Source organism: Mchenga conophoros, linkage group LG11 (assembly GCF_057382185.1).
Source record: "Mchenga conophoros isolate Kocher_MC1m ecotype Shallow Benthic linkage group LG11, M_conophoros_male_GT1.1, whole genome shotgun sequence".
Lineage (NCBI taxonomy): Eukaryota > Metazoa > Chordata > Actinopteri > Cichliformes > Cichlidae > Mchenga > Mchenga conophoros.
The window spans coordinates 10,086,713-10,112,061 of NC_140536.1; the positions used below are offsets into that span (position 1 = coordinate 10,086,713).

The following is a 25,349-nucleotide window of genomic DNA, read 5'->3' on the forward strand; positions in this document are numbered from 1 at the left end:
GGAGCCTTTCCCCAGGGCAGAGGAAAGCATCGTGGTGCTCGAGCTCACCCACATGCATGCATATACACCAACACCTCCTGTACTCCCTGCTCTTTTTCACACAACGGAAATACAAAGAAACATGCTTACTTTGGCAGGGAATATTACTAAAAGTACTTGCAAAAGAGAAAGAGAAAAAAACAACGAACTGCCTTACATGTTCGACATTATCAAGCTGAAGCAAGGCTAACATCAGACTAAAATTCAAGCTCACAAAACAAAACATAACCAGTTTTGTTAAAAATTAATATTTTCAACTTTATTTTTAGCAGCAGCGCACCACAAAGACTTTTTTTTTTATATCTAAGAGAAACTTAATGTAAATTTATACTGATATCATCAAGACAAAGCACAGGAGTCTGCAAAAGTCTATTTTCAAAAGGCCTTTACTCTGCCTTCTTAATGCAGTTCACAGGGCTGGGAGACTGTCAAATGCAAAGGCCAGTGGGCGTCATCCACATTCACTTACAGTGCAGCAGTGCAGAGGGCCAAGGCCGGCTCACTTCATGCAGAGCAGCCAGTCAAGAGGAAGGCCAGGCAACACCAAATGTCTTATTAATTTGCTAATTTGTTGTGACTGCAGGGCATGAAAAGCCCGTTTCCTTGCCATCTGAGGCCAAGAGAACCCAGTGCCATGTTACTTACAGACACACACACATTTAAGCACACAGATTTTACTACCCACTATCTGGCCTACTTTCATGTGCGGTGGTGGGAATAAAGACAGAAGCACTCTTGATTACCTCCATGAAAGCACCACCATGGGACAAGCCTCTTACTGGCTACTGACTCGGCAAAGCTAAACTGACAGTAAACTAAGAATTATGGCTTACAAAATTAACAACCAGGGTGAAGAAATCAGGTGAATAAAAGTGCCGTAATCCAACTACAGAATATCTCTGACTTAAGCCACGGTCTCAAAACTGGAGGCTAGAAGTGCAATTCTGAGTACAACAGAGACAAACAGCCCTGGTGCAAACAATATGTAAATATTCCTCATATAAACATGTGATAAATTTCCCACCATGACAGCAACCTATTTAGAAAAGGATTTAATGTGAGTGTGACCAACACCACACAGCAATAAACTTTTTGCAAACAAAACTGTTTTGGCCTTTGAGAATTGGAGAAAAAAAATTATAAAAGGGAAATGAGAGATAAATCCATGTTATTTCTGATCCAGCAACATTCAGAGTCAGCCACTTAATGCAGCTTTGATGTGCTGACTCTTACCTAGGGGTCCGTGTCTGTGTCAGCAGATATGAGAACATGAAACTTCTTACAATAGGAAAAGAAACAAAGGCAGAGCACATATATAAGTTGTGCAGCTACATTTGTCTGACACGACTGTGCACTGTATTCAGGTCAGTAGTAGTGATGCTGCAGTCTGTACAGTTCTTTACTGCATGCCTCCTATTGGGAATGCAGAAAATGTTGGGCGTACACACAGGGCAACGTGGCTGGATATCAACTAAAACTGTGTGAACTGGTCTGGCGCTTTTAGAGGAGAGTGACCGAAGCAACAACCTATGAGAGGGAAGGATATCGCAATCTGACATCAGGTCAAAGTCCTCCATTTAGAATGTTACTGGAAACATGCAACAAGGTTACCTTCACATTCAAAACTTAGGAATGTCGACTATAGCAAGCTGTCAACCACACAGCAATGACACAACCAATGAAGCACATTATATGTGGATAAGGCTTTACTGGTGCAAGTTCATGTGCACAGGGTGGGCTTTAATTAATGTTAAAATTAATGTTTAATACAAGGATGTTTATGATGATTTGGCTATGTTAAAAAAAAGAAAAAAAATTGTAAAGCAACCCTGAATCATTTTGAAAGATATTTAAAGAAAATTGCTTGAATACATTAATACACACATGCAGTCCAGTGATACTGTATATTAACACTCAGATTTTCTTACAATTATAATGCAAAGAATGACTCGATTCACAACAAACATTTTAATTTGCTCCACAAAGACTCCCCAGCTGTCTTACATGCTGCATTCTAGCCCCCCTGAGGTCAAGTCGCTTTTTTACCCGGGACTCTGGCACTTGAGCTGAAGGCCTTGATGGTGAGAGACCACAGTTAATCGACTTTCTTTCTTCCTGAAGCTGTTGTTGTACAAAATTATTATAGATTTGGAAAAAAATCCTTGCTGGGCTCTTTTGTGCTTAGGGACTATAGGAAAGAGAAAGAAAGAAAAAAACAAGAGTACAACAGCAGCTTCTTGAGAAACCCTGGCCTCCACTGAAATGCAATTTCACAAGCTCCTCAACAAGCAACGACCATCTATTTTGCTGCAACAATGGCTGTCCGCTTCTATACCCATTTGGCCGACCGGTGTGGAACAATCAGGTGGCAAGAAAGGTGACAAAAAGGTGACACATAATTCAAAGAAGCAGAGCTGCATGAAAGCTGTTGGTAGCTACAGTCCAGCTCGGCAGATCAATCCCCACCAACAACGGACTGTGGCCTGGCACTGTGTACAAAAAAAGGCTATTCCACAGACATAGGTATATAAAACAAAACACGCAACACTGCTCACCTATAGTCTTTAAAAATGAACAACACAAAATCAAAAGTGTATACCTATGTAAATTTGTCAACCCACCACATGTCTAACTTATGAATTCTCTGTACATTTCTTTTAGAGTCTGTGTGTAACACACACTATGTAGACACTTTTAAAACACTTCAAAGAATCTGAATTTTTCAGGTATGTAATGTACTTAGAGGAGAAAAGACATTCAGATTTATTGTGCCAGGAAGAGCTTGTACTCTGTGCTGCAAAGAACACTTTGTGCCAGTGAGAATTCAGTTAAGTGTATTACTGAAACTTAAAGCTCTTTGTAGAGGCCAAGTGTATAGTATGAGCTGGAAGAAAATAGGGTATCTGCTTGACTTGAAAGTTATTTTTAACATTCGGCGTTATGTGTATCTGTGAATGTGTGTGCATGTCCACTGAGAGTTAACGCGCTCCAGCTGTTAGGATCCAGTTGCTCAGACTTGTTGAGGACCCTGGCTCCCACTAGTGCAGCACACAGGCCCAGAGGTGGTGAGACATACAGCAACTTAACAGAGGAAGCTAGGGACAGAAACGGATAGCGATGGAAAGACAAAGAACGACAGATCACAGGGCTGAACCCTGCGCAGCTGCGCTTGTTCTTCAGGGAACCCAGCCGGGGAAGCAGCGCTCAAGCGCTTAATTCCACAAATATGTGCAGTCATGCAATATGCAAGGTGGGGGCAAGGGAGGGAGTGAGGGGAGAGATAGCTGCAGAATCAATCTTGCAACTTCCACAGCCATGGCTTAGATTGGGGACCAGCTTGCCTGGGCCTTAGTGGCTGGCCTCTGGCCACTGGCAACTGGGCAGCATGCAGCGGGCGATGCAGAGACGGCCTGAGAGACTGAAAGTGATGATGCCCACCACCCTGATCAACTACAGTTTGCTAGGAGGTCTTTCAGCACGCCAGCACAAAGCAAGAGATGCACACTGAGCTGAAGGTGTAGGTACATGTAAGTATTGAGAATGGGAGTTGATGTCTATATGGATGACTGACTCAGTGTGGGGTGGGGGGCTCAGGTGGTCTAAGTGAAGGAAAAGGACAAGTCTGAAGGTAGTAAGTAATGCTGAAAATGCTGCAACTAAAATCCAACTCTATTCTACATCTAGTTCTTAGTATTTCTAGTAAGTTTTATTGCTTTTAATGACAAGTTTGCTGCTCTAATTCAATTTTAGACCGACAGAAGGGTAGAAAGAATATTCTTCAAGCACTTAGCAGCATAGAAAAGCAAAACAAAACAAAACAAAAAAAATCAGACAACCATTTCACCCATTTGAATAGTGTGGGGTGTCTCTGCATGAAGAACAGTAGGTCAAACTTCACATGACCATTGCCACCAGGGGGAGCAGGTGTACTGCAGCCGACTGCTGGAATGTCAGCCCTTCACTTAGAAGAATAACTTTTCTGATAGGAGCCCGTCTTATTTGTGGATCTGGCCACAACGCAGCCGCTAACTGGCTCATATACTGTTAATGTGCTTTTGCCTTCTACTCATAGACACAAAACCTAGACTGACCAGAATATTAAGCAAATTATGTAACATGAGATGTATTCAACTAAAGAAAGGATCACCAGTTTAAAGGAATGATAAATCTTGAGCTACACTGTCATTTGGCCCTGCTGAAACTGCAGTAAGCATGTACGTTTTGTATAACTGAGGCTTAATTTGACAACAGTGGATGGCCAGAAAACACCTTACCTGATGTTGCCTTGACAGAGTGCTTTTGTAAAAAGTCCAGGCTCTGAGCCAAGGCCTTCTTGTTGCAATGAGTCGAGAGCTCTTCACTGCATTCGAAACACCTGTCACAAAGAGAGAGGTTAATAAGACCGGGTTCATTTTACTTTAGAAACTAATAAGACAGTATTTAACATCCGAATTGCTTGGCTAGAGTGGAAAGCAGTTTAGAAATCATGATTAGGGATGGGAATTGATAAAAATGAATCAGTGTTGGGGTCATTACTCAAAAATATATTACATATATTACACAGAACACCTTTCTTAAAGTGTTCTTCTACTTAATTACTTCTACTAAAAACTACTCATTACGTTACTTTCATGTTACTCTGTAAAATGATCTGAAACGCAACGTCTCATAATTACCATTTAACTACATAAACCTACAGGCTACAGCCCCACACACCAGCACAAATCCCTATCCTAATAAGAACACACGTGATCTTTCTCTTAGTATTGATGTATGAACACAAATCAAAGATGAAAACCAGAAAAGAGACTTTAAACTGATCGTCACAGTGATTTTACTGTAGAAACATGAACAGGTAGACACGGAGGCTGCAGCCAGACCGCTCAGGCTCTGTTACCTGTTGAATTTAAGCAGCGGCTTCACCGCGAATAACTGCTTACTTTATCACGGTGCTGTTCTGGTGTCAGCATTTACTCAGCTTTAACATCCCATCTAGCTTAGCACAGTGTCGGTGAAAGTGCTTGTAAAGAGCCAAAGTTGTGTTAACAATATAATGCAGTTGTTTCTGTCTTGGAGCAGTCTCCACTTCATTATCGTGCTCTCATCCTTTTATGCAATAAAAATAAAAGTAATGTCCATATCCATGCTGTAAACTGTGACACTTTTTTCCTCCCCTGACACACAAACTGAAATCAGCTGATTGCAGCAAGAGCTCAAGATCTGATAAGCAGGATCGATAAGCAGGCAGACTAATGGTTCCAATGGATTGGACTACTGGGAGCTGGTTCTCGATTACCATTCCTAATTATAATGGTGGAAAACAAATTTTATTTTATTATTTATGAGCCTAAAATGATGTAAAATAATTTACAAATAAACAAACTGGTCTTAGAATTGTGGTAGCCAGGATCAAAAAGACTGCAGGTGCCTGTTGTTTTCTATTTGAGCTCACATGCTGGCAGCATTCTGACACATGCCATCGCAAGGTGACAAACAGGGCACCATTGTGTGCAGCCTTTGCTTCTTTTCATGACAGTTCACAATTAACTTCCTGGGTTTCTCACCAGGCCTTCCATGTGCTCAAACTGATGGTGATGCAGTGTGACTCTGGGTGGAAAGCCTGTTGATGCTTCACAACATGCTGGATCCCTGACTGGTTACAGCCCTGTAAAAACAGAAATCTTTGTTGGCAACCATAAAATACACTCTGGGCTCACAACATTTCAGGTGCAACAAATCTTCAAGAGCACAGTAGGGTGAAAATCTTTATTCAGGGTCATGTTTAGACTTCCTCTTTTCTTGAAAGTTCCAACAGGCCTAACCACTTCATTATGGACATTTTCTTCACTAGCCACGTACCCTAACAAACAAACCTGAATGCCTAACCCCAAGCCCAAACCTAACCATGACCTAATTGTAACCCTGAAACTAAAACCACATTTTAAGTCTCAAAAATACCTTCAACCTCAAGGGGAGGGGCAATAACTGAGCATCAGAATGATGATATAAGTGACTTTGGGCATAGCTTGGCTGTTGGTGGTAGAAGGGCTGAATATTTTAGAAACTGCTGATCTATGATTTCCCCCACAAAGCCAAGGCAACAGTAACTCAAATAACCACTTGTTACAACAGAGGAATGCAGAAGAGCATCTCTGAACATAGAACACATCAAACCTAGAAGCAGCTGCGTTACAGCAGCAGAAGACTGTGTCTGCAGAAAAATGAAGCCACAATTTACACGGGCTCACCAAAATTGAACAACAACATAAAAGTAAATAAATAATTTTTAAAAAATTGGTTTGTTGAGCATGACAATGAGTTCATTGTATTCAAATGGCCTCCACAGTTACCAGATCTCGATGCAACAGAGCAGGGCAGAATGTAAAATTAGCATTTTGGACATGCAAGCAGCAACTGTATGATACTATCAAATCAACAACGACTAAAGTTTCCAAGTAATGTTTCCAGCACCTTGTTGAACCTATACTGTGGAGAATTATGGCAGTTCTAGAGGCAAAATGCAGTCCAACCCGGCACTATTAAGGCACATTTAATAAAGTGTCCAGTGAGTGTACACATGAAAGTAAAGAAGCAGTCAAGTTCATACACAAATAAGAATTAAAGACTCTTGAATATGATAATGACGTTCTTACTCTGTTGTTTATTTCAATTTAGTTTAAACTCTGCTGCATCACATTTTGCTTTATTTATCATTTAAAAAAAACAAACAAAAAAAAAAAAAACTTACCTGAAAACCACACTTTAGACACACCAGAATGTCCTGAGAGGCTGCTGGCTCGCCATCAATCATTGTCCTTTCCTTTAGGCACTCTGAGCATACCGACCACACACTCGAGAGGACTGATTTCTTTACTGAGTTCAGGTCCACTGCTCTACTCACATGCTGGCAAGTCAGTCCTGTTAACAGACAAGGTGTCTTGTAAGCAAGGATCCTTTTAATTGAAGGTGAATTGCACTGATCCCATAAGAATAATGAATGAAACCTCACAGACTTTTCAACATTGACAAAAAATACTCAAGAATAGTCTATAGGACTCTACCAAGTCAAAATTCATAGTCTTAACCGTAACAGTCCGGTGGCATGTACTGTTACGGTGACTTACCGCTGACTTCATCTGATGATTCCTCATCTCGAGGTTTTCTTGGTTTATTAGTCCGCTTAGTCATGTCGGCGGCTTTCAAGGAGAAGGGGTCCTTCAGCCGCATCTGGTGCTCTGAAAGCAAGAAGGGACAACACTGGTTTAGTTTTACACATTTAGGACACCCACACATAATTTTGTTTATCCAGGTACTACACAACTGCTATTATTATTTTCTTCACAACAGAATGAGGTACTTTCAAAATAGCAAAAAAAAAACCCCTACAGTTTATATCAGGAATTGTTAAATGCACACACTCACACACATTTATTGTGTTGTCATTGTACTACAGCACAGTCCTACAGAAATGTGCCAAATCAAAACTTTATGACAGCATGTGTTTACATTCAAATAGCTATGCATACATATCACCTAAAAGCCTATTTAGGCAGTTTTTAATGTATTTGTAAAAATTGTAGAGGGTAATATCACTTGTAATGGAAATTGTGTATTTTGTTTGAGTGTTTTGTTTTGGTTTTCTGCTTTTATATAATTTTTAATATTCACATGTTTACATTTCAGTATTGTAAAACTTTACTGTAGATCTAATTGTTGTAACATTTTATTTGGAGATATTTGATGGCTTGGGCCCCAGGAAGACTAGCAACCACTGTTGTGGAAGCTAATGGGGTTCCTTATAAATAAACAAATAAACATTGAATCGTCAAGCACTACTTTGCTTCCAACAATAGTGAAAAAAAAATATTAGGATAGAATAACTAATTATGTTTGCACAATTACACTCTTGCTTTCTCATATTTTATATATATTCAGTAAACTACTTTTCATTAAAGCAGTTGTTTTTTCTCTCCTTCATTCAAAAGCCCAAGCCAACTCCTCCTTGCTGGGCTCCGACTCAACGAAATCCACTTTCAAGACAACAGCACTAAAAACAACAACAACAAAAATTCTTTTTTTTTTTTTTGCCATACCAGAATAGCCTCTGCTGAAGATTATATAAATAATTAAACGGTAAATGCAATATGTGGTTTGGCTGTTATAAGTTGGTGTGTTTGACGCTACTCTCAAGCTGGTGTGTTCGGGGCGATTAAATCAGGTGACTGATTTAACCAATCAAAAACTTTCCACTGCTTGTAGGTTTAAGCTGATTTTCCTGGTGGACTCCTTTTGAAATAATTTTTACACCCTTCGCCTAACATGCTACTGACCTAAACGTTTTCTAAACTGCAAGAAATCTGGAAGCGAACGGTCACAATACCTACGGCTACATGATATGCCACTGCTAAATAAAGGCAGTAGGAGAAAATCAGAGTTTTTACGACAGATAACTCTATTAATGGACAACACCATGATTAAGAGGCCTTAACAACCCCGGCAGCCCGGTTTGGGTGAGAATAAGAGGCGCCTAACCCATTTATTACGGAAATTTTAAAAATTAGTTTATCTTTTTCATACTAGATTTAGCGAAAATGGAATATGTATTAACTCACCTCTTAAAGTAAGGCTCCTATGTTGACTTTGTCAGCTAATATGAAGCCAACACTGAGATGTCAGCTCTTCCTGGGTTGCAAAAAAAGGCCAGCTACATTAGCTTGGTAGGATAAAAACTGAACTGGTGTGTTTTATCCAAAATTACACGCAGACATTATGGCTATTCAAAGAAAAAACGCGCAATACCGTCAACAGTTATCTCAATATCTTTTTGTTTCCACCCTTGACTTTTAAAACATGTGTCAAGCTTTCGTTAGCATTTACAGGCAGCACTGGTTATGTGTGACGCACTACGGCAGCTCAGGTTGGCCCAATGCTGCATTCAAGTTGAGTGGGAAAATCTCTTTTTTACTAGAGGTAAATAAAAGCTTGTTTCCCATCTTTATGCGTTTCCCAGTTTCCCATGGCGGCGAATGCAACATAAATAATGTTTTTTGTTTTTACTTGATGCACTTGTTTGATCTAATTAGGGGATATGATGCTAATTTGTGTTGATAAATAGTTAGTTATTACTTGTTTGAAACTATCACTAAGGCATTTGTGGGGAAAGAATTTTGGCCCATTAGGATAGCCGTACGTCTGCGCAAGCGCAGATAATTGTCGGCATTGTGACTTTTTTTAGTTGTCCCACGCAGATACGCTTAAGTGAGGGTTTGTGTTGAAGAGCAGTGATAATTTAGAGTGCAGTATCTGGCTTTGATAATCACACATGGCCTTGAGAAGTTGTTGGAGACTTGCCGGTGTTGTCCCGCGGCTTTTATGGAATAATACCGTCCAGTTTGAAGCTTGCGTCCCGAGAGGACAAGGCTCTGTGTCCAGCAGTGTCAGCACTCGCCCCGGTTACAAAAGTGAGGTTTAACATGAGTGACTCACTGTCATGTTTTGAAGGAGCTCATATACTGCATTAAGTATATTGTCTGTCTTGTTTTTAAACGCAGAGTTGCTGTTCCGCACATTCAGTTCAACGCCAGCGAGCACAGTCGTGAGTTATGAGCAGCTGAAGGAGCTCCTGGTTGGGCGGAAAGCGGTAGTTATAGATGTGCGAGAGCCCTGGGAGCTCCGAGAATACGGCTTCATCCCCGGCTCCATTAACGTCCCCCGTGAGTACTGCTCTCTCTACCTGCAACATTGTTGTCCACATTTCAAACCTAATTAAACTTGCCATTATGAAGCCACGGGGACAAAGCACACCTTCAAATGTTTGTTTTATGAACAATATAAAAACTGTGTATGAGTTTGCTTCATTTTGGACATTTACGATTTGTTATTTACCCCCAACCCACACAAACTGCAGTATACTACACTAGTATACAAGTCTACAGCCCTGGCAGCCCAGCCGGTGTTCCAGATCTACTGGCGTTTAGATCAACTGGCGTTGGTCGAACAGATGTGTGTCAGTCTTGCGTTTCAGGAGCTGCTACCGACAAACCAGCAAAAAAACGCCAAATGTGTCACCTGTGACACTTGTGAGGTTGTCTCAAACACACTCCGTCAGTCTTGATGCTGTTGAACAACAAAATGTTTAAAAATGTGGCGAGTTCACCTGGTGATATCCTCATGCGCGACGCGCATTTTCTGTTTATTTTCTGTTTATTTAGCACCCACAACATTTGTAGTCGCCTTTTGCACAAGGGAAGTCCACACACACCGTGTGGTACCACTTTCCACAGAAGGTGCAATCTGCAAGATTGAATGAGATTGTCAGAGTCATTGTCTGGCTGTTTATTACTAATCACCTGCTGTACATTCACAGTAACTGCCATCTCCTTACAAATGTTTATTAGATTGACCACACTTATGCAGACTGTATATCACAACCAACTCTAACATGTTTGTTTGCAGAGGGCAGACACAGACAGACTACGCTAACGACATGTGATGTTACAACACTGGTGAAATATTAGTGTGTTCACGACATTTTTCGTATGGGCAAAAGTATTGATATCAGGATGGTGATTCTTATGTGTATGTCATTTGGCATTTTGTACAAATGTAGGCTGATAATAAATATATATTTCATTCATTTCAAAGGTTTGTTTGCATGACGCACAAACAGACACAATTGAAAGGTACAAATGTGCATGACACGAATTCAAACGTGGTGCAGATGTGTGTCACAGGTTGATCTGGCTGTAGGCTGTGGCACTTGGCCAGAGGTGGCGCTGGTTGACTCGACTCCATGTTAGTGCACAAAGTAAACAGCACGCTGTAGTTGTGAAGCAAAAACGCTGAATTCGGAGAAATAAACCGTGCGAGGGGAACGATAACGACGACAAGAGTCTCCCGATCGTTTACTCTTTGTGTCCTGTGAACAACAACGGCGTGGTGTTACTTGTTTGCTGTTTTCGCGATCGCGTCGCGCATGAGGATATCACCAGGTAAACTCGCCACATTTTTAAGCATTTTGTTGTTCAACAGCATCAAGACTGACGGAGTGTGTTTGAGACAACCTCACAAATGTCACAGATGACACATTTGGCGTTTTTTTGCTGGTTTGTCGGTAGCAGCTCCTGAAACGCAAGACTGACACACATCTGTTCGACCAACGCCAGTTGATCTAAACGCCAGCAGATCTGGAACACCGGCTGGGCTGCCAGGGCTGTAGACTTGTATACTAGTGTAGTATACTGCAGTTTGTGTGGGTTGGGGGTAAATAACAAATCGTAAATGTCCAAAATGAAGCAAACTCATACACAGTTTTTATATTGTTCATAAAACAAACATTTGAAGGTGTGCTTTGTCCCCGTGGCTTCATAATGGCAAGTTTAATTAGGTTTGAAATGTGCTCAATTTGACATACAATTCTAAATGGAGTAAAACGCAAGCAATATGAGCCACTTCATATTATATGGTACGAAGGAGGGCATTATTCTAAAATATTACTACAATGCTTCCAACCAACTGTTCTCCAGAGCACCAAACCCATCATACTTCCTTAACCTTTGTGTTTTTGACTTTACAGTGGCGCAAGTGAACACTGCACTCCAGCTGGGTCCAGAAGACTTCAAAGAAAAGTATGGTGGTGAATTACCTCACCAGACAGATAACGTTGTGTTTACTTGTTTGGCGGGAATCAGGAGCAAGACTGCGCTGAACACGGCCATCACACTGGGATACAAAGAGTGAGATATGTGTCCTTGGCTTATGTCTGTCACCGTCACTGGTTTCCACCTCGTCATTATGTTTCTTACTAGACTTGGCCATTTTCAGTCACGAGAAAAGTTATCAGTATTGTGGTTAAACTTAGACTTTTATAGTTACCACCATGAGACAGCATTTACTATAGTTGAGGTTATTGCCTTGTAGTTACACAATGCTGTTCCTCCTCGGAAGGATACCACATGTCCCACATCACATTTTCTATGTCTATGTGTCAAGTATTAAAACACTGTGATTGTCTGGTGATGGTAAAGTCACATACAAATGCATGATTTTGTTTAAAAGTCTTAAATTATGAAAAGTGTGATTTCGTCAAAGCAAATGTTCACTTTTTTCTTTCTTTTGTGTCTTGTTTCAGTGTTCAGTATTACTCTGGAGGATGGCAAGACTGGGTGAAGCATGAGCAGCATAATCAGTGATCATGGAACTGGAAAGATATTTATATATTTATTTGAAGCTATTTTTGCAATTATTCGAGTTTAGAATGTGAAGTGATGGCGCAGCCTTGTAAAGGGCTTAAAAAAATTTCATGGCTCCTCATTTCAATGTTAAAATCTCAAAGAGGTGAAACCAGTTTGCTTAAATCCACATCTGCCATACAATATTTCTTGAAACCCCTCTTTAATTTCTCTCAGGCTTAACCTCCTTCTAAACCCTTTACAGCTTTTTGAAATAAGCTCAAAGAATCTTCTGAAGTGCTAAAGATTAATTATGCAAATAAAGTCTTCCACTCCATAATGTGAACTATTTTATTATTTCCTGTCGACATATTGTAAATATTAAATTGCTCAACAGGCAGTGCAGACTTTGCCAATACTTAATGCATTTATTAATAAATGTACTATTTAATAAAGTTATCAAAGCTAAATAAACTAATATTTAACTTGAGTCTGTGTGTGTTTATTATTATTTTTATTATTTATATATTGGGCAGGATTAGTAGATGACCTAAGAGGACATTCGTTTAAGTAATTCCAGATATAAATAGGCATAGAGAGGCTTGCCGGGGTGACAGCTGCTGGGGAAGTACTACGATTTACTGTATTGAAAGTCCTTGTCTAATATCCTGTATGAATTTGTCACCAACTCTCCACAGGTTCCTTCATCATCCGTGATAATAAATGGGTTTGTTTTCAGCAGGGAAGAATGTTTCCACTACAGTTTGCTGACCACCGCCATGGACCTTGTTCCCTATTCCTTCTTTTACAGCTTGAGCTGAAAGTCCCTGCAGAATCAGCAAATTTTAATCTCACTGTCTTGTTTAATTTGGACAATATTGTTTTAAGTTACTTTAGTTTATCCTAAAATTCAGCTTAATCATTGTGAGTGACAGGAAACTGGCCTCTAGGTGACTTTTCAGATGCGTTAGTAAATTATCTAGAAGTGTTTATTGGTTTTCTTTGGGGACATAATTGATAGCTTTAAAACATACCTGACATTGTTGTATCACCTCAGCACTTTACAGGGATTTTTGTTTCTTTTATATTTGAGCTTGGTGTTGACAGTAATGACTTGTAAATAAAAATAAACAGTTTTTGAGAATCAGAAAATTTTGTGATGCAATAATATATTTACTTAAGATTTACATCTATATAAATATTTAATTTTGATTGTTTTAGAGTTTTCACCTCTCTGATACAGTTTTTAAATAAATAAGAAAATATTTAAGAAATATATATGAAAAAATAGTTTTATGAACACTTAAACATATTTAATACCATATATTGATGCATATATATTGTATGAGCAGTTCCATTGGTAAATTTGTCAAGAATTTGTGAAAAATTCTATTAATTGACAGCAAAGCTTTGCATGGTATTCAAGACAGAATAATCTTTACACAACGTTGTAAAAAATTAAGTTTTCATAGGACTTAATAGCTCTGTGATAAACTATGTGCATCCATATGGTTACTGGTAATTGCACTTGATCAAATGATCATCAGCATGTGTGAACATCTCCATCAAAAGAGACGTTTTGGCAGTTTGCTGGTCTGGAGCATTCAATACCACAAGCTTTCCAGGAGTGGACATCCTAGCAAATCCCCACCCCAAGGTCAGACTGCGCTCAAAAACTGCAAAAAACCCAAGGGTAACATCTCAGACTCTACAGGCTCAGTTAGCATGTTAAAGTTCATGACAGTTAGAAAAACACAGACCAGTCTTGCTTGCAGTGGTTGCCAGGAGAAAGAACATGGAAGATTATGTTTACAAAGTTACATCTGAAGAAACCACAAGATTTCTGGAACAATGTCCATTGAACAGATAACACCAACATGGAGATGTTTGGCTATAATGCTCCGTGCTACATTTTGTAAAAACTAAACACAATATATCAACACAAACACCTCAAACATGCTGCCAGCATGGTGGTGGATGGGTGATGATCTGGGCTTGTTTTGCAGCTACAGGACCTGGGTACCTTACAGTCACTCAGTTGACAATGAACTCTGTATACCAAAGTACTGTAGAGTCAAATATAAGGCCATCTGTTTGACATTTGACGGACTGATAATGTCATACAGAAAACCACTACCTTGAGATACTCCATCTAGTAAAGGAGTATCTTAAAGTAGTCTTAACTTTATTTATTAACTAAATTTATTATTAAATAATACATTTATTCAATCAGTTTGCTGAACGTTCTCTGCTGCCACAAGGGCGTCTTTCATAGCAAATGCCACCACCCTCTAAATATAATATAATTATCTGGTATTTGTCATTTAACACCAATAATAATAATGATAATAACAAAGCATTTTTAGTTCAATATTATCATCCATTTTAATAAGTAATAATTAAATATTTAAATGAGTATCAGGCAAAAAAAGTTATAATACCACACAATGATGTATAAGAGTTTGTGGTCTTAGTAAATGAAGTGAGGTTTTATAAATACTGTAACAGAAAGCATCATCATAGTGAACAACGGTTGGTGGAACGTGAAACAAGCAGCTTAGTAGAGAGATGACTATTCACATGACTGAAATATTCCGGCTCTTCCCAAAAGTCCCATGCGGCTGCAAGATGTGAGGTCAGTAGGAGAGAATAGATGCTCACTTAATCCATCACGGCAAGTTTTCACATGGAACTGTGAATAAATCATCTCATAAGTTGGATTTTAATGTTCTAAGCGGACTAAACCAACATCGGCTTTATGCATATTTTGAGTTTTTTTGTGGTTTACCATGTTGCTGTGGTACCTTCTTTTTTATAATTGAGCTCATTGTAATATCGTCCAACCCCTGCCCATGTGATTCTGTAGGTGTCAATGTAAACCATGAACAGGGCTGACTGGCATTTATGCCCTTTTATCACTGTGTCATGTCATCCGTAAACTCCAGACTGTAATCTCCCCCCTCCTTTTCTTCCGCTTCCTCATCTTCCCGCTGAAGCAGTTAATTCCATTTTCTTTTTTCTGCATACTCCAGTTTTAATATGTTGAAAACAGAGCAGACTAATAAGTACTAATTTACGTCAAAATCTTGCCAGCGCTCTTTTGTTCCTCTGCAGCCACAGCCTCATCAGGTCACCCTCTAGCTTCTGCTCAGCATTCAATTAAAGTCCCTCGTCCCATCAGAGCACATCACATCAGAGATGCACCTACTGGCTGCAATGACTTACTGGACCCTGCCTCATTGCCTGCCTGCCTGTCTCCCTGCTTGTCCTCTGATGCCGGACATTAAGGTGGTGGATGTGTTGTAACCCAGGCAAAAACCCATTATGATTTGGATAAAATAAGGAGTCTGAGAGACTTGTGCCCACAGCCATGATCCCAGCCCATTTCTGCTTCTCACAAGCTGCTGATACATATCTGAGAGGCAGGTCAAGCCTGCTTTAGTACGGAGGTTCAAGATTCCGCATGCGTCGGCTCATGACCTGGGCTGTTTTGAACAGAGCAGGAGCATGACTGTCAATGGGGAGTATAAAACCTCAGACTGTGCTGACAACCAGAGAGTGCAACAAAGGAAGGTTCAGGAGCAGTAAAGTGCAGCAAACCACTGACTGTTTCCCTTCACAGAACCAAAGCCACATAGAAACCGCTGCCATGAGCTTCAGCCCAGAGAGGATCTCGTCCTACCGCCGTCACTTTGAGGACAGCAGCAGCTCGTCCTACCAGATCAGGGTGTCGAGCCCATCCCCCACCAGGAGAGAGGCCCGTCGTGCCTCCACCGGCTGCTTCTCCTCTAGAGCCGGGGCCAGCAGCATGCGTGTGGACTCAGTGGGACGAAGGACCATGTCTGCAGCACGCAGGTCTCGCATGGTAGGAGCAGGGTAAGCCATTGGATTTTTGTTTTACAGGCGAGGCCGCGAAAATAAATTCTTCTTCTACAGGCTGTCTTTAGGAATAATTTTAATCACTTAAAGGAACATATTTTGGTGCCTGTGGCTGTAGGTTAACTTGTATCAGTCATTTCAGTGTGAGTGCAGGTGCCATGGTGTGCGTTGGGCCGAGCGGAGAGCCTGCCATAGACCTGGATGTGGCTTCAGCTGAAAACCAGGAATTCCTCAGCACCCGGACAAGCGAAAGACAGGAGATGATCGTTCTCAACGACAGACTGGCTGTATACATCGACAAGGTGAAACAACCTTTTTCAACTCGATTTTACTTATTTTGATAGGCGCAGCGAAAAGCAGATATCACACTGAACTCAAACATGTTGCACAGGAGTAATTCTCATCTTGTGGAGTGTGGTTTAGACTGAGTTTTCGTGTCCTTACAGGTGCGATCGCTCGAGCAGCAGAACAAGCTACTGGAAACTGAGATTGAGGCCTATCAGAACCGGTTTGAGAAGCCTGTGGGTCTGCGCCTGCTCTATGAGGAACAGCTGAAAGAGCTGAAGAAGATTGCTGAACAAATGAGAGTTCAGAGGGTGAGACGAGAAATCTCCCGGATCCTGCCTCTGCTCTTCCTTTGCTTAGACACTCAAGAGGGCATTAAGTTTACACCTCACCGATCTGTAGAAGATCCACCCAAACAACGATACAAGACGTCAACTTGGTGTTTTCAAAGTTCTTTACCTGGTAACAAGCTCGTTTCTGGCAGGCAATTTGAGGGGGATCCTGACCGTATTTGGGTGTCAGACTACAGCTGTTGTCAGATGTGTTTTATGCACAGATGAGATGATTTGATAATGTGCTGGCAGGCACACACACAAGAATGAAGCTGAAATATAAAATGCAAAAGGCTCAGCTAGATTTTGCGCACACCCTTGTGTTCACCTTCAAATCTAGCAGACAGGCGTCTTACTTATGCGTTCTTGGTTTTCAGGACATTTCCTTGGCGTCCAAAGAGTCTGCAGCTGCTCAACTAAAGGCAATCAAAGTCAAATATGAGGAGGCGGTGGAGCTGAGGAAGAAAGCCGAGTTAGACATTGAGGCCTTCCGTCCAGTGAGTGACATTAAATTAGCCACTGTCCTGGGTGTGAATGTCGCCTACACATTATTTCTCAGGGGCAGACATACATGATAACACTTCTGTTTATTTTTCAGGATGTGGACAAAGCCACCTCCTCCCGCATTGCCTTGGAGAAGAAGCTGGAGCAGTTAGAGGTTGAAATTGAATTCCTTAAACGAATCCATCAGCAGGTGGGTGACATCTTTACGTAGGAATTAGCTATTCCAAGTTTGCCTTTTATTTTTAATGATTCCTAAAGGCCTCTCTTTTTTTTTTTGGTTTAGGAAATTGATGAACTCATGAAACAGATCTACGCCGCTCACGTCTCAGCCCAGAGTGCGTTCACTCTGCCCGACTTGGCTGCTGCTTTGAAACAAATTCAAACCCAGTATGACGATATCGCAGCCAAAAATCTCCAGGTACAAAAATATCACACAAAACCGCTTCCAGATGATGAAAAGTACACAGTTGAGTCTTCTGTAACGTTATCATTCTCCACTGTTAGGAAATGGATTCGTGGTATAAAAGCAAATTTGAAGATCTAACCCAGAAGACGTCGAGGCATGTTGATAAAGTTCGAAGCGTTAGAGAAAAAATAGCCAGTGCCAAAAAAGATGTGAGTATTACAAGTGAAAATTAATATGTAAGAACCGTTTATTAATATTGAGTGTCTATAATTGGGCTGAAACTGTCCCTAGATCCAAAGTAAAGAACGAGATTTGGATGCCATGCAGACCAGAAACGAGGCTCTTGAAGCTCAGATCCGTGAGACACAAGAGAAGTACAGAAAAGAACTGGAAGACCTGCAGGTAAATGTTGGCTCATGTTGTCCCAGGGTGCACACCTGATCCCACCAGAGTCAGTCATAAATACACACATGCTCTCACATTCATACATGCAAACACAAAGCCACTACAACAACACATTCATTTTATAACCCCGATTTCCTGATAGGCTCGGATTGAGGCCCTGCAGCTCGAGCTGAAATCCACCAAGGAGAAAATTGCGCTGCACCTGCGTGAGTACCAGGAGCTTCTGAATATCAAGATGGCTCTGGAGATTGAGATCACAACTTACAGGTAAGTGAAAAATAGCCACCTGAAAATGATTTTTGGGTTGTGTCTTTGAGTGAATATTAATAAATTTGGTAATTTTTTGTCTTTTTTTTCCTCTGCAGAAAATTGATCGAGGGCGAGGACCTGCGGCTTTCTGGCATGATGCAAACCTTATCTCTCACTAGCTGTAGCATGAGCGCCATTGGTGCCGGGATGAGCATCAGTGGAGGAGGCATGGGAGGTGCAGGTGGAATGGGTGGTGGACTGATAGGACGTGGTGGTGGGGGAGACATTGGGGGCAGAGTAGGAATGGGTGGGGGCATAGATGCAGGAGGCATGGGAACAGGTCCAGGAATTGCAGGTTTAGGTGGAAGAATGGGTGCTGAGGGAGCCAGTGGTAAAAAAGGTCCTGCTGGTACATCAGCTGGGGCAGACTTTACTGGTAGTCATGGATTAGGAGCTGGGGGTGTAGGTGTAGGTACTGAAGCTAATGGTGGGGTTGTGGGCAAAGGCAATGGCAGCAGAGCAATGGGCACTGGAGGAACAAGTGGTTCTGGTGCTGGAGGTGTGGGAAACCTGGGATTCGGTACTGGAGGCAAGAGTGACAGCAGCATAGGTGGGACTGGAATGGGTGGAGGTGGTAAAACTGGAGGTTCAGGTGGGATGGGTGGAACTGGCACTGGGTTTGGTGGAGGAAATGGTGGTGTAGTTGTAGGAAAGAGTGTTGGACTTGCTGGAGGAATAAGTGAAGAGGGTAGTGTAGCCCGTGGAATGGGTGGTGGAGTTGGAGGCAGTGGAGGAAGTGGGGGTGTGGGTAGTGACGATGCTGCTCTGTCAGCTGCTGGTGGCATGGGGAAGACAGGTGGAGGAAAGGGTGGCATTAGTGGCACCGGGACTACATATGGCTCAGATGGACATGATAAGAACATCGAGGCCTATGCAGAGCAGGCTGTGGAGCTGACGGAGAGGAGGACGGTGCTCATTAGGTAAAGGTACCATCAGGTGTTTTTGCAGTTCTTTCAAACAGGACAAGCACTCACACCCAGAAAGTACAACCAAACACTACCCTTCATTAAGAAACAATGACTTAACCTGGTCTGTGACAGAGTCGGGTGTGGTTTAACATGCTTGTTTCAGTCACTTTGTCTCTCTGTCTCTCTACAGAACAGTCAAAAATGAGGATGATGTGCTGGAAATGGACCACCAAGAACAGACCTACACCATCACCGGAGCGGCCGATGAGTCGGACAACGAGTGAGCAACACGAATTCCCAAGTGACCTCCTCTCACCCTTAAACCTCCACGCCCCTCTGAGCTTTGCACTGACCAAGCCCCATGTTTGGACACTGACCTTTGCCCTTTTGCCCCAGACAAGAAGACCATGACTGACCCTTTTGCTTCAAATCAGGGGCTTTAACTATGCCTCACTAGACAACTCAACATATTCTCTAAACTTTTGTGACCCCCCCCCCCTTTTTTTTTCTACATGCCACAAATAAAGCTATCAGCATTGAATTACCTTGTTGCTCTTTTATTTTGTGTCCTTTTGAAGAGTTTATATGAGGATAGAGAACGTCATTCAGCAATAATTCAATGCTGGTTAAACCTCATGTTTTGCTTAGCACAAAGAAATGCTCCTTAGAATCCTGGCTTTGGCTTGAAATGATGCAGAGTGAAAAAGGGAAAAGGAAGTCATGAGGGAACAGCAAAACAGAGAAAGAGAGGGGGAAAGGGACAGAGTCACCTGAGGGTCGAGATGGTTGCCCTGACACTTTCTGCAGGGCTGAGGAATCCGTCACTCAAATGCGGTCCTGCAGCGGAGTGACTGCACACAGCCGTTTCCTGTCCTCATTCCATCCATTTCCACACCTTTTCCCACTGCGGCTGATCGGGAGAGATTGGATGTGGCCAGCAGATGCCAAACACGCTCAGTGTCCTGCTCAGGGGCAGAGAGTGAAGACATGCAACACACCAATCAGAGACAGAAAGCGCAACAAAGACTGGAGTAGAACCGGTGGTCCTGTGCTGTCATGGCAGCAGTAACATTACTGTACCATTATTATTATAATTTGGCACATCTCAGGAAAGATAGCAAGTAAATAAATAAAACAAATAATTCTCGGTGGATGGAAACCCAGAAAGGCTTCCTCAGTTCAACGTAATAAGGCTTCAATGGAACTTTTAGTTGTTTGATTGAAGATTTTTTGATGTTTCATTGGCAGCTTTAGAGTGGATATATGTCAATAGACAATTATTATTATTTTTTCTGAGTAAATAACTTAAAAAGGAAAACCAGAAACAGTGATACACGTGGGATAAATATGAGTGAGTTAATTAAAAGATCAATAAATACATTTTAAAATAGCAAAAACAGTCAAAGCAAAACAAAGAAAAGGGGGGAAAAGAACAGAGAAGAAAATTAGTAAATTAGACTTAGTCAAGTATTTTAGTGTGTAACCCCGTATTTCTTGCTGCACAAATTATTTATCTGAATAATATGCACTGACTTCATTTTAAACTCACGTCATTTTCACGAGCTCAGTCCACTCAAACACGGAGGAGAAATTAGTTTGAACCCGAAGCTGTCCGTCGAAAATATGACGCTCATGTGAGAATGAAACAGGAAAGCATTTATTATCGATAGCCTCACGTGTTTTTTTTAAATGTGTGGAGCTCTCCATGGTGCTTCCGTCTTCACACTGAGAAAACTCATTGGGGGAAAAAGTGTGTACATTTTTATTTAAATATGATAAATAAATATATAAATAAATAAATAAATAAGTATTCTGAATTCCACAGCATATAAAACAAAGAGGCAAAATGCGCTCCTTTAAAATATATATTTTTTAAAAAACCCTCAAAGACAGTGTACCTGATCATTGATATTTTTATCGCTTATGTTTATTATTAGTTGCAATTTCCTTTTAGGATGTAAAAAAATACGAGACTGAATTAAATGTTGGGTTGTTGTTTTTTAAATTCTTTTAACGTTTAACTTGTCGCAGAAAAATGTTAGAAAATATTGACCTCCTTGTTGAGATAATAACCGTGAAGTTCGCTAAAAATGTCTAACCATATTCAGCCATGCAGGCGAGTCAAGGTATCATGTCTTTAAGCGTGCTCTTTGCCTTTATATTTGTTTGTCTCACATTGCCAGCTTGCAGAGACAAACCCGCCGAAGTGGGTCACTAACCTTCATCCTGGGAGAAAAAATGCGCTTTTGCTCGGGGCGAGGGAAAGAGCTCCTCAGATTCACCGAGAAGGGCAAAAGTTGCGACTTTCTTTGAAGCCGGTGATTCTCTGTCACTTCGGCGCATATGCTTTGGGTAGCTAAATCCCAATTAGGGTCGGCTGACACGCTGCTCTATTCACGGGCGACCCTGCCTGCATACATTTGCCTAGGAATGAACTCCTCAAATAGATCTGCTGCTAAATGCGCCGGACAGCAGAGAAAATCGGCCTGAGTGACACTTTCTTTCTGAGGCGGTCGAGTGAGAAAAGGTATGAATTTATAAGGTACACCGAAACATATCAATTCACGGAACTTCACGCGCCTTTATCCGCGTCTTCTCACGCGAGACAAAGTGAGTTGAAGTCAGGGAAAAGTGGCCTTCCAAAAAAAAAAAAAAAAAACTTTGTTGAGACTTTGAATACCAAAACGCTGCAGCCCACTTTTGAGTAGGGATTTTTTTTTGAATGCAATCACGCATGAACAGCGCTGAATCGGATGCCATTTATTCGGCTCCTCTCTAATGCGATTTTGAATATTAGTCTGGGTTAAAATCCCAATCATGTCATCTGGTGGGAGTCCCATACAAGCACAATTACTATTCAAACGCGTCTCAAATGTCCCACCCGCATCAAGGCAGCTGGTCTGCCCACGGTGCAGCTTGCATCTTTCTCCAGGTTTCTCAGAGTGTGAAACACCTCATAGATGAGCAGGGGAGGGTGTTTCTGCAAAAGCAAAGAAAAGCACGGAGAAGATGGACGGTCTGCTCTGAGAGCAGGCACGAATCTGAAAGGAATAATAATGATTGTTTTGCTGGGTGGGATTCGGAGGGGCCAGAGAGCCATACGCGCGAGGATTTCAGTTGTCTTTCTTTCGTCTTCTCCTTTTTTTTCTTGAATCAAAATTTAAGTGTGACCGACTGAATGCGAGAGGTGGGCTACACAAGATGTGCTGGCTTACACGCGGAGAAATAAATGGATTTAGAGGAAAACAAAGTCATTTCTAAAACGTGGGAATCTGTGAGAAATAGGCCACATTGCTAAGTGGGACAATGATTGGGCTCTCTCCCCCCTCCCTCCCCTGAATAGACCCAAAGAAAGTTTATGGGTCGACATAAAAAATGTGTTTTCTTCTGCACTCAGAGGGGTCTTCAATGGTTAGACCATTGAAACCAGTCCAGGAGAGGTGGTGGTGAACCCTTGGCACCCCTGAAGTATAGTCAGGGCGCATGAATGGAGATCCCTGGTGGGGCATTGCTCTCCGTATTTACCGCGTTGCTTTGCAGACAGGTTGTTCCTCTATATTCATGGGTCATTAATGGCCAACCAGTTAAATCAGAGAGAGCCCCACCGTTTAGACAGTTTTAATCCAAAAAAGGCTGGCAAGAGGCAGGCAGAGAGGGCCATAAAAAAGAAGAAAAAACCCGACTCCCACCTCTTCCGAGCACCAATTCTTCTCAGGTCGTTATTTAAGTTTATTAAAGAGAAGAAGAGTTCATTAAAAAGAAAGATCACTCGCAGAATCCGCAATAGTTTCTGAATAAAGATCCAACTATGTAATTAATGTTTTTCTTAAAAAAAAATAGAAAAAAAAGAATAGGAGGAGGCACAATAAGGCCGCTCCAGCCATTTAATTTCATTTAATTTTCCATCCCATTTGCCTCCAACACTGCCGTCACTCTGACACCGAGCCTTTTGACCACTCTTCAGGGCTTCAGAGCGCACAGCGGAGCGGGGATTCACCCCGGCGACTTTTTCCGCTAACAGAAAGGCAACGTCTTCCCCTCTTTTTTCTTCGTTTTCTTTCCTCCTTTCATTCACCCCACCTCCTCCTCAGAGAATAATTAATTTCACTGTGGAGAAGTGCGGGCCTTTAAAGCAAAGCAGGGGTGGATGGGAACCAGTCGCAAATGGCGAGGCGTTAATAAATAACTCCCCCGCACAGCCGGGCGCAAAAACATTGACGAGATTGTTCGCGTGTAGTTCAGGACTGTGGAGGAGCGCAGGGAGGTGGGGGCGAAGGGGGAAAATAGTACCTGAAATAGTTTATTTTCATTTTGTGTGAAATAGTTTATTTTCATTTTGTGGAGAGATAACTAGCGGAAATGCACTAATGAAGTGCTTTTATTTCATTTTATTTTTTAAATTATTTATTTATTTATTTGGGGTTTTTTTTTTTTTGGGGGGGGGGGGGGGGGTCTCTTTATTTATCACCATCTTTTTGGTTCTAATGTCGCATACCCACAGTCTTTCCTCACTCTAATCCCCTTCCAAGATAGTTTTAGTACCACATGTTTTACATTAATTGCGTGTGTGTGTAAGAGAGAGACACAGGGAGACGTGCACAGTGGACAGGTCAGAGGTCAACTTGTTCATGGTCTGAACTGATCACCCAGTTGTTGTTTTTTCAGTTCAGACTCATAGACAGCATCAAAAAGCATCCGTATCTTTAAACAACCTGCTGCGCGGAGCCTCATTGTGAATGTGATTCTAAGTCTGCCAGTACACAGACACTGTGTTCGCCAAACAAGTGGGTTTTGGTGGGCATCACATAAGAGCTACAGATCCAAGAAAAATGTTGTTAGAAATAACAGTTTTGGAAAGAATATGGAAAGAATAATTAAAATATATTAACATCCATTCTCAAATGACTTAACATCGCAAAAAAAGAAAAAGAAAAAAAAAGAAGTACACTGTATAGCCAGACCTGCCTGTGTGAGCTCATGCAAAGTTTTGGAGATACATGGCTTTCATAGGGCAGCGATGTTACCATGGTTATTTGACTTTATTTATTTATTTATTTATTTATTTTAATCAATCAATTAATCATTCAATCAACCAACAGGTTCAATTACTATGTCAGTCCAGCCACAGGAAGCAGCCAGTAGAATCACCTTGAATCCAGCGTTTCTATTTCTAGCCTTTTTAATAAGAGAGACAGACTGAGCATATTTTTTTCTTTTTGTCATAATAATAAAAATATTAATAACAATGACAATATATTTTTTGAGAATATATTTCTTTGTTAAAAGAAACAGCCTTTTGTACAAACGATTTTCCATGTTTACATATATATACATTAATAAAATACCATATATATATATATGGTATTTTTATGAAGGTATAAATAAATATATTCTGCAATAATTCTATTATCTTCGTGTCCCTGAGCAACCAAAAAGAAAAAAAAAATCTGTTGTATCTTGAGCCAAGAGAGCCACAAACAAACAAAGTGTGAGCGTCGTGAAGATGATGATGATGGTTGTTTCTTTCTCTCTCCTCCTGCTGGTGGTTCTCTCTTTTCAGTACCTGCCTGATCTCAACCCGGCACACGCCGAGAGTCAATAGAAGTTAACAAGTCCTCTAAACTTTCCTGCGCCTTTTGTTAATCTAAGGACACAAAGGCGGAGGCAGAATAAAGCCCTTTGAAGTATGCAAAGCCTAAAGAATGCCAGCCAAGTAGATTTAAAGTAGCCACTGATTTCCAAAAACCTGCCTTGAAAGGGAAGAATGGAAAAGGGTGAGGATTTATGGAGAAATTATACAGTGGATTTGTCAGTTAAAATATCGGAACTGTCTGGAGGACAAAGCCACATGCTGAGGATTAATGGCCGCTCTGGACCTTTGATTCTGCACCCTCTTTTCTCTGGCCTTGACAAATTGGATTTCGGGGATGGGAAGGTCGCCTGGCCCTTTGTGTCTCTTGACCGTTTTGGAGCAATTCATTATACAGCGGGGTGAGGGAAAGTCTCCATGTGACCAGGCCGGCCCGTTTTCTCTCTCCACACAGCTGCTGGGTGAGCCCAACTCTCTCACACTCACTTCCACACAGTCACCGCTGCTGCTACAAACTCAGGA

The 25,349-nt window shown here is 41.3% G+C and overlaps 3 protein-coding genes across 6 annotated transcripts in view; 2 read left to right on the forward strand and 1 right to left on the reverse strand.

Moving 5' to 3' along the window:
• Positions 1-8,958, reverse strand: part of usp45 (ubiquitin specific peptidase 45) — a 36,726-nt gene extending 27,768 nt beyond the window's left edge. For both annotated transcript variants that reach the window (XM_085290845.1, XM_085290844.1), the window contains exons 1-5: positions 8,652-8,958; positions 7,164-7,274; positions 6,788-6,957; positions 5,604-5,704; positions 4,314-4,414 (exon numbers count right to left, since the gene is read on the reverse strand). In XM_085290845.1, the coding sequence (XP_085146971.1) occupies positions 4,314-4,414; positions 5,604-5,704; positions 6,788-6,957; positions 7,164-7,266 (475 nt within the window). In that variant the 5' untranslated portion in view covers positions 7,267-7,274; positions 8,652-8,958. The remainder of the gene's footprint in view (positions 1-4,313; positions 4,415-5,603; positions 5,705-6,787; positions 6,958-7,163; positions 7,275-8,651) is intronic.
• On the forward strand, positions 8,901-12,699 carry tstd3 (thiosulfate sulfurtransferase like domain containing 3). The gene is made up of 4 exons (XM_085290846.1): positions 8,901-9,500; positions 9,591-9,752; positions 11,615-11,774; positions 12,170-12,699. The coding sequence occupies exons 1-4, from the start codon at positions 9,362-9,364 to the stop codon at positions 12,228-12,230; spliced, it is 522 nt and encodes a 173-aa protein (XP_085146972.1). The 5' UTR covers positions 8,901-9,361; the 3' UTR covers positions 12,231-12,699.
• Positions 12,700-15,777: 3,078 nt separating this feature from the next.
• LOC146563623 (desmin) lies at positions 15,778-19,782 on the forward strand. 3 transcript variants are annotated; one of them, XM_085290284.1, is made up of 11 exons: positions 15,778-16,085; positions 16,222-16,390; positions 16,535-16,684; positions 17,083-17,202; positions 17,304-17,399; positions 17,493-17,627; positions 17,714-17,824; positions 17,907-18,017; positions 18,163-18,287; positions 18,386-19,255; positions 19,428-19,782. In XM_085290284.1, exons 1-10 carry the CDS (start codon positions 15,859-15,861, stop codon positions 19,251-19,253), a joined length of 2,112 nt encoding a protein of 703 aa, XP_085146410.1. In that variant the 5' UTR covers positions 15,778-15,858; the 3' UTR covers positions 19,254-19,255; positions 19,428-19,782. The 3 variants fall into 3 exon arrangements, with proteins under 3 accessions (XP_085146410.1, XP_085146408.1, XP_085146409.1); XM_085290282.1 differs by having other exon boundaries at positions 18,386-19,249; XM_085290283.1 differs by having other exon boundaries at positions 16,231-16,390; positions 18,386-19,249.
• The last annotated feature ends 5,567 nt before the right edge of the window (positions 19,783-25,349 follow it).

What these genes read in the sequence shown, in the direction of transcription:
- tstd3 (XM_085290846.1), top strand. Translation starts at nt 9,362, where the DNA reads ATGGCCTTGAGAAGTTGTTGGAGACTTGCCGGTGTTGTCCCGCGGCTT. An exon ending in CACTCGCCCCGGTTACAAAA is followed by an intron (nt 9,501 to 9,590) that starts GTGAGGTTTAAC and finishes TTTTAAACGCAG; the next exon opens with AGTTGCTGTTCCGCACATTC. An exon ending in CGGCTCCATTAACGTCCCCC is followed by an intron (nt 9,753 to 11,614) that starts GTGAGTACTGCT and finishes TTGACTTTACAG; the next exon opens with TGGCGCAAGTGAACACTGCA.
- LOC146563623 (XM_085290282.1), top strand. Translation starts at nt 15,859, where the DNA reads ATGAGCTTCAGCCCAGAGAGGATCTCGTCCTACCGCCGTCACTTTGAG. An exon ending in TGGCTGTATACATCGACAAG is followed by an intron (nt 16,391 to 16,534) that starts GTGAAACAACCT and finishes GTGTCCTTACAG; the next exon opens with GTGCGATCGCTCGAGCAGCA. An exon ending in TAGCCAGTGCCAAAAAAGAT is followed by an intron (nt 17,825 to 17,906) that starts GTGAGTATTACA and finishes AACTGTCCCTAG; the next exon opens with ATCCAAAGTAAAGAACGAGA.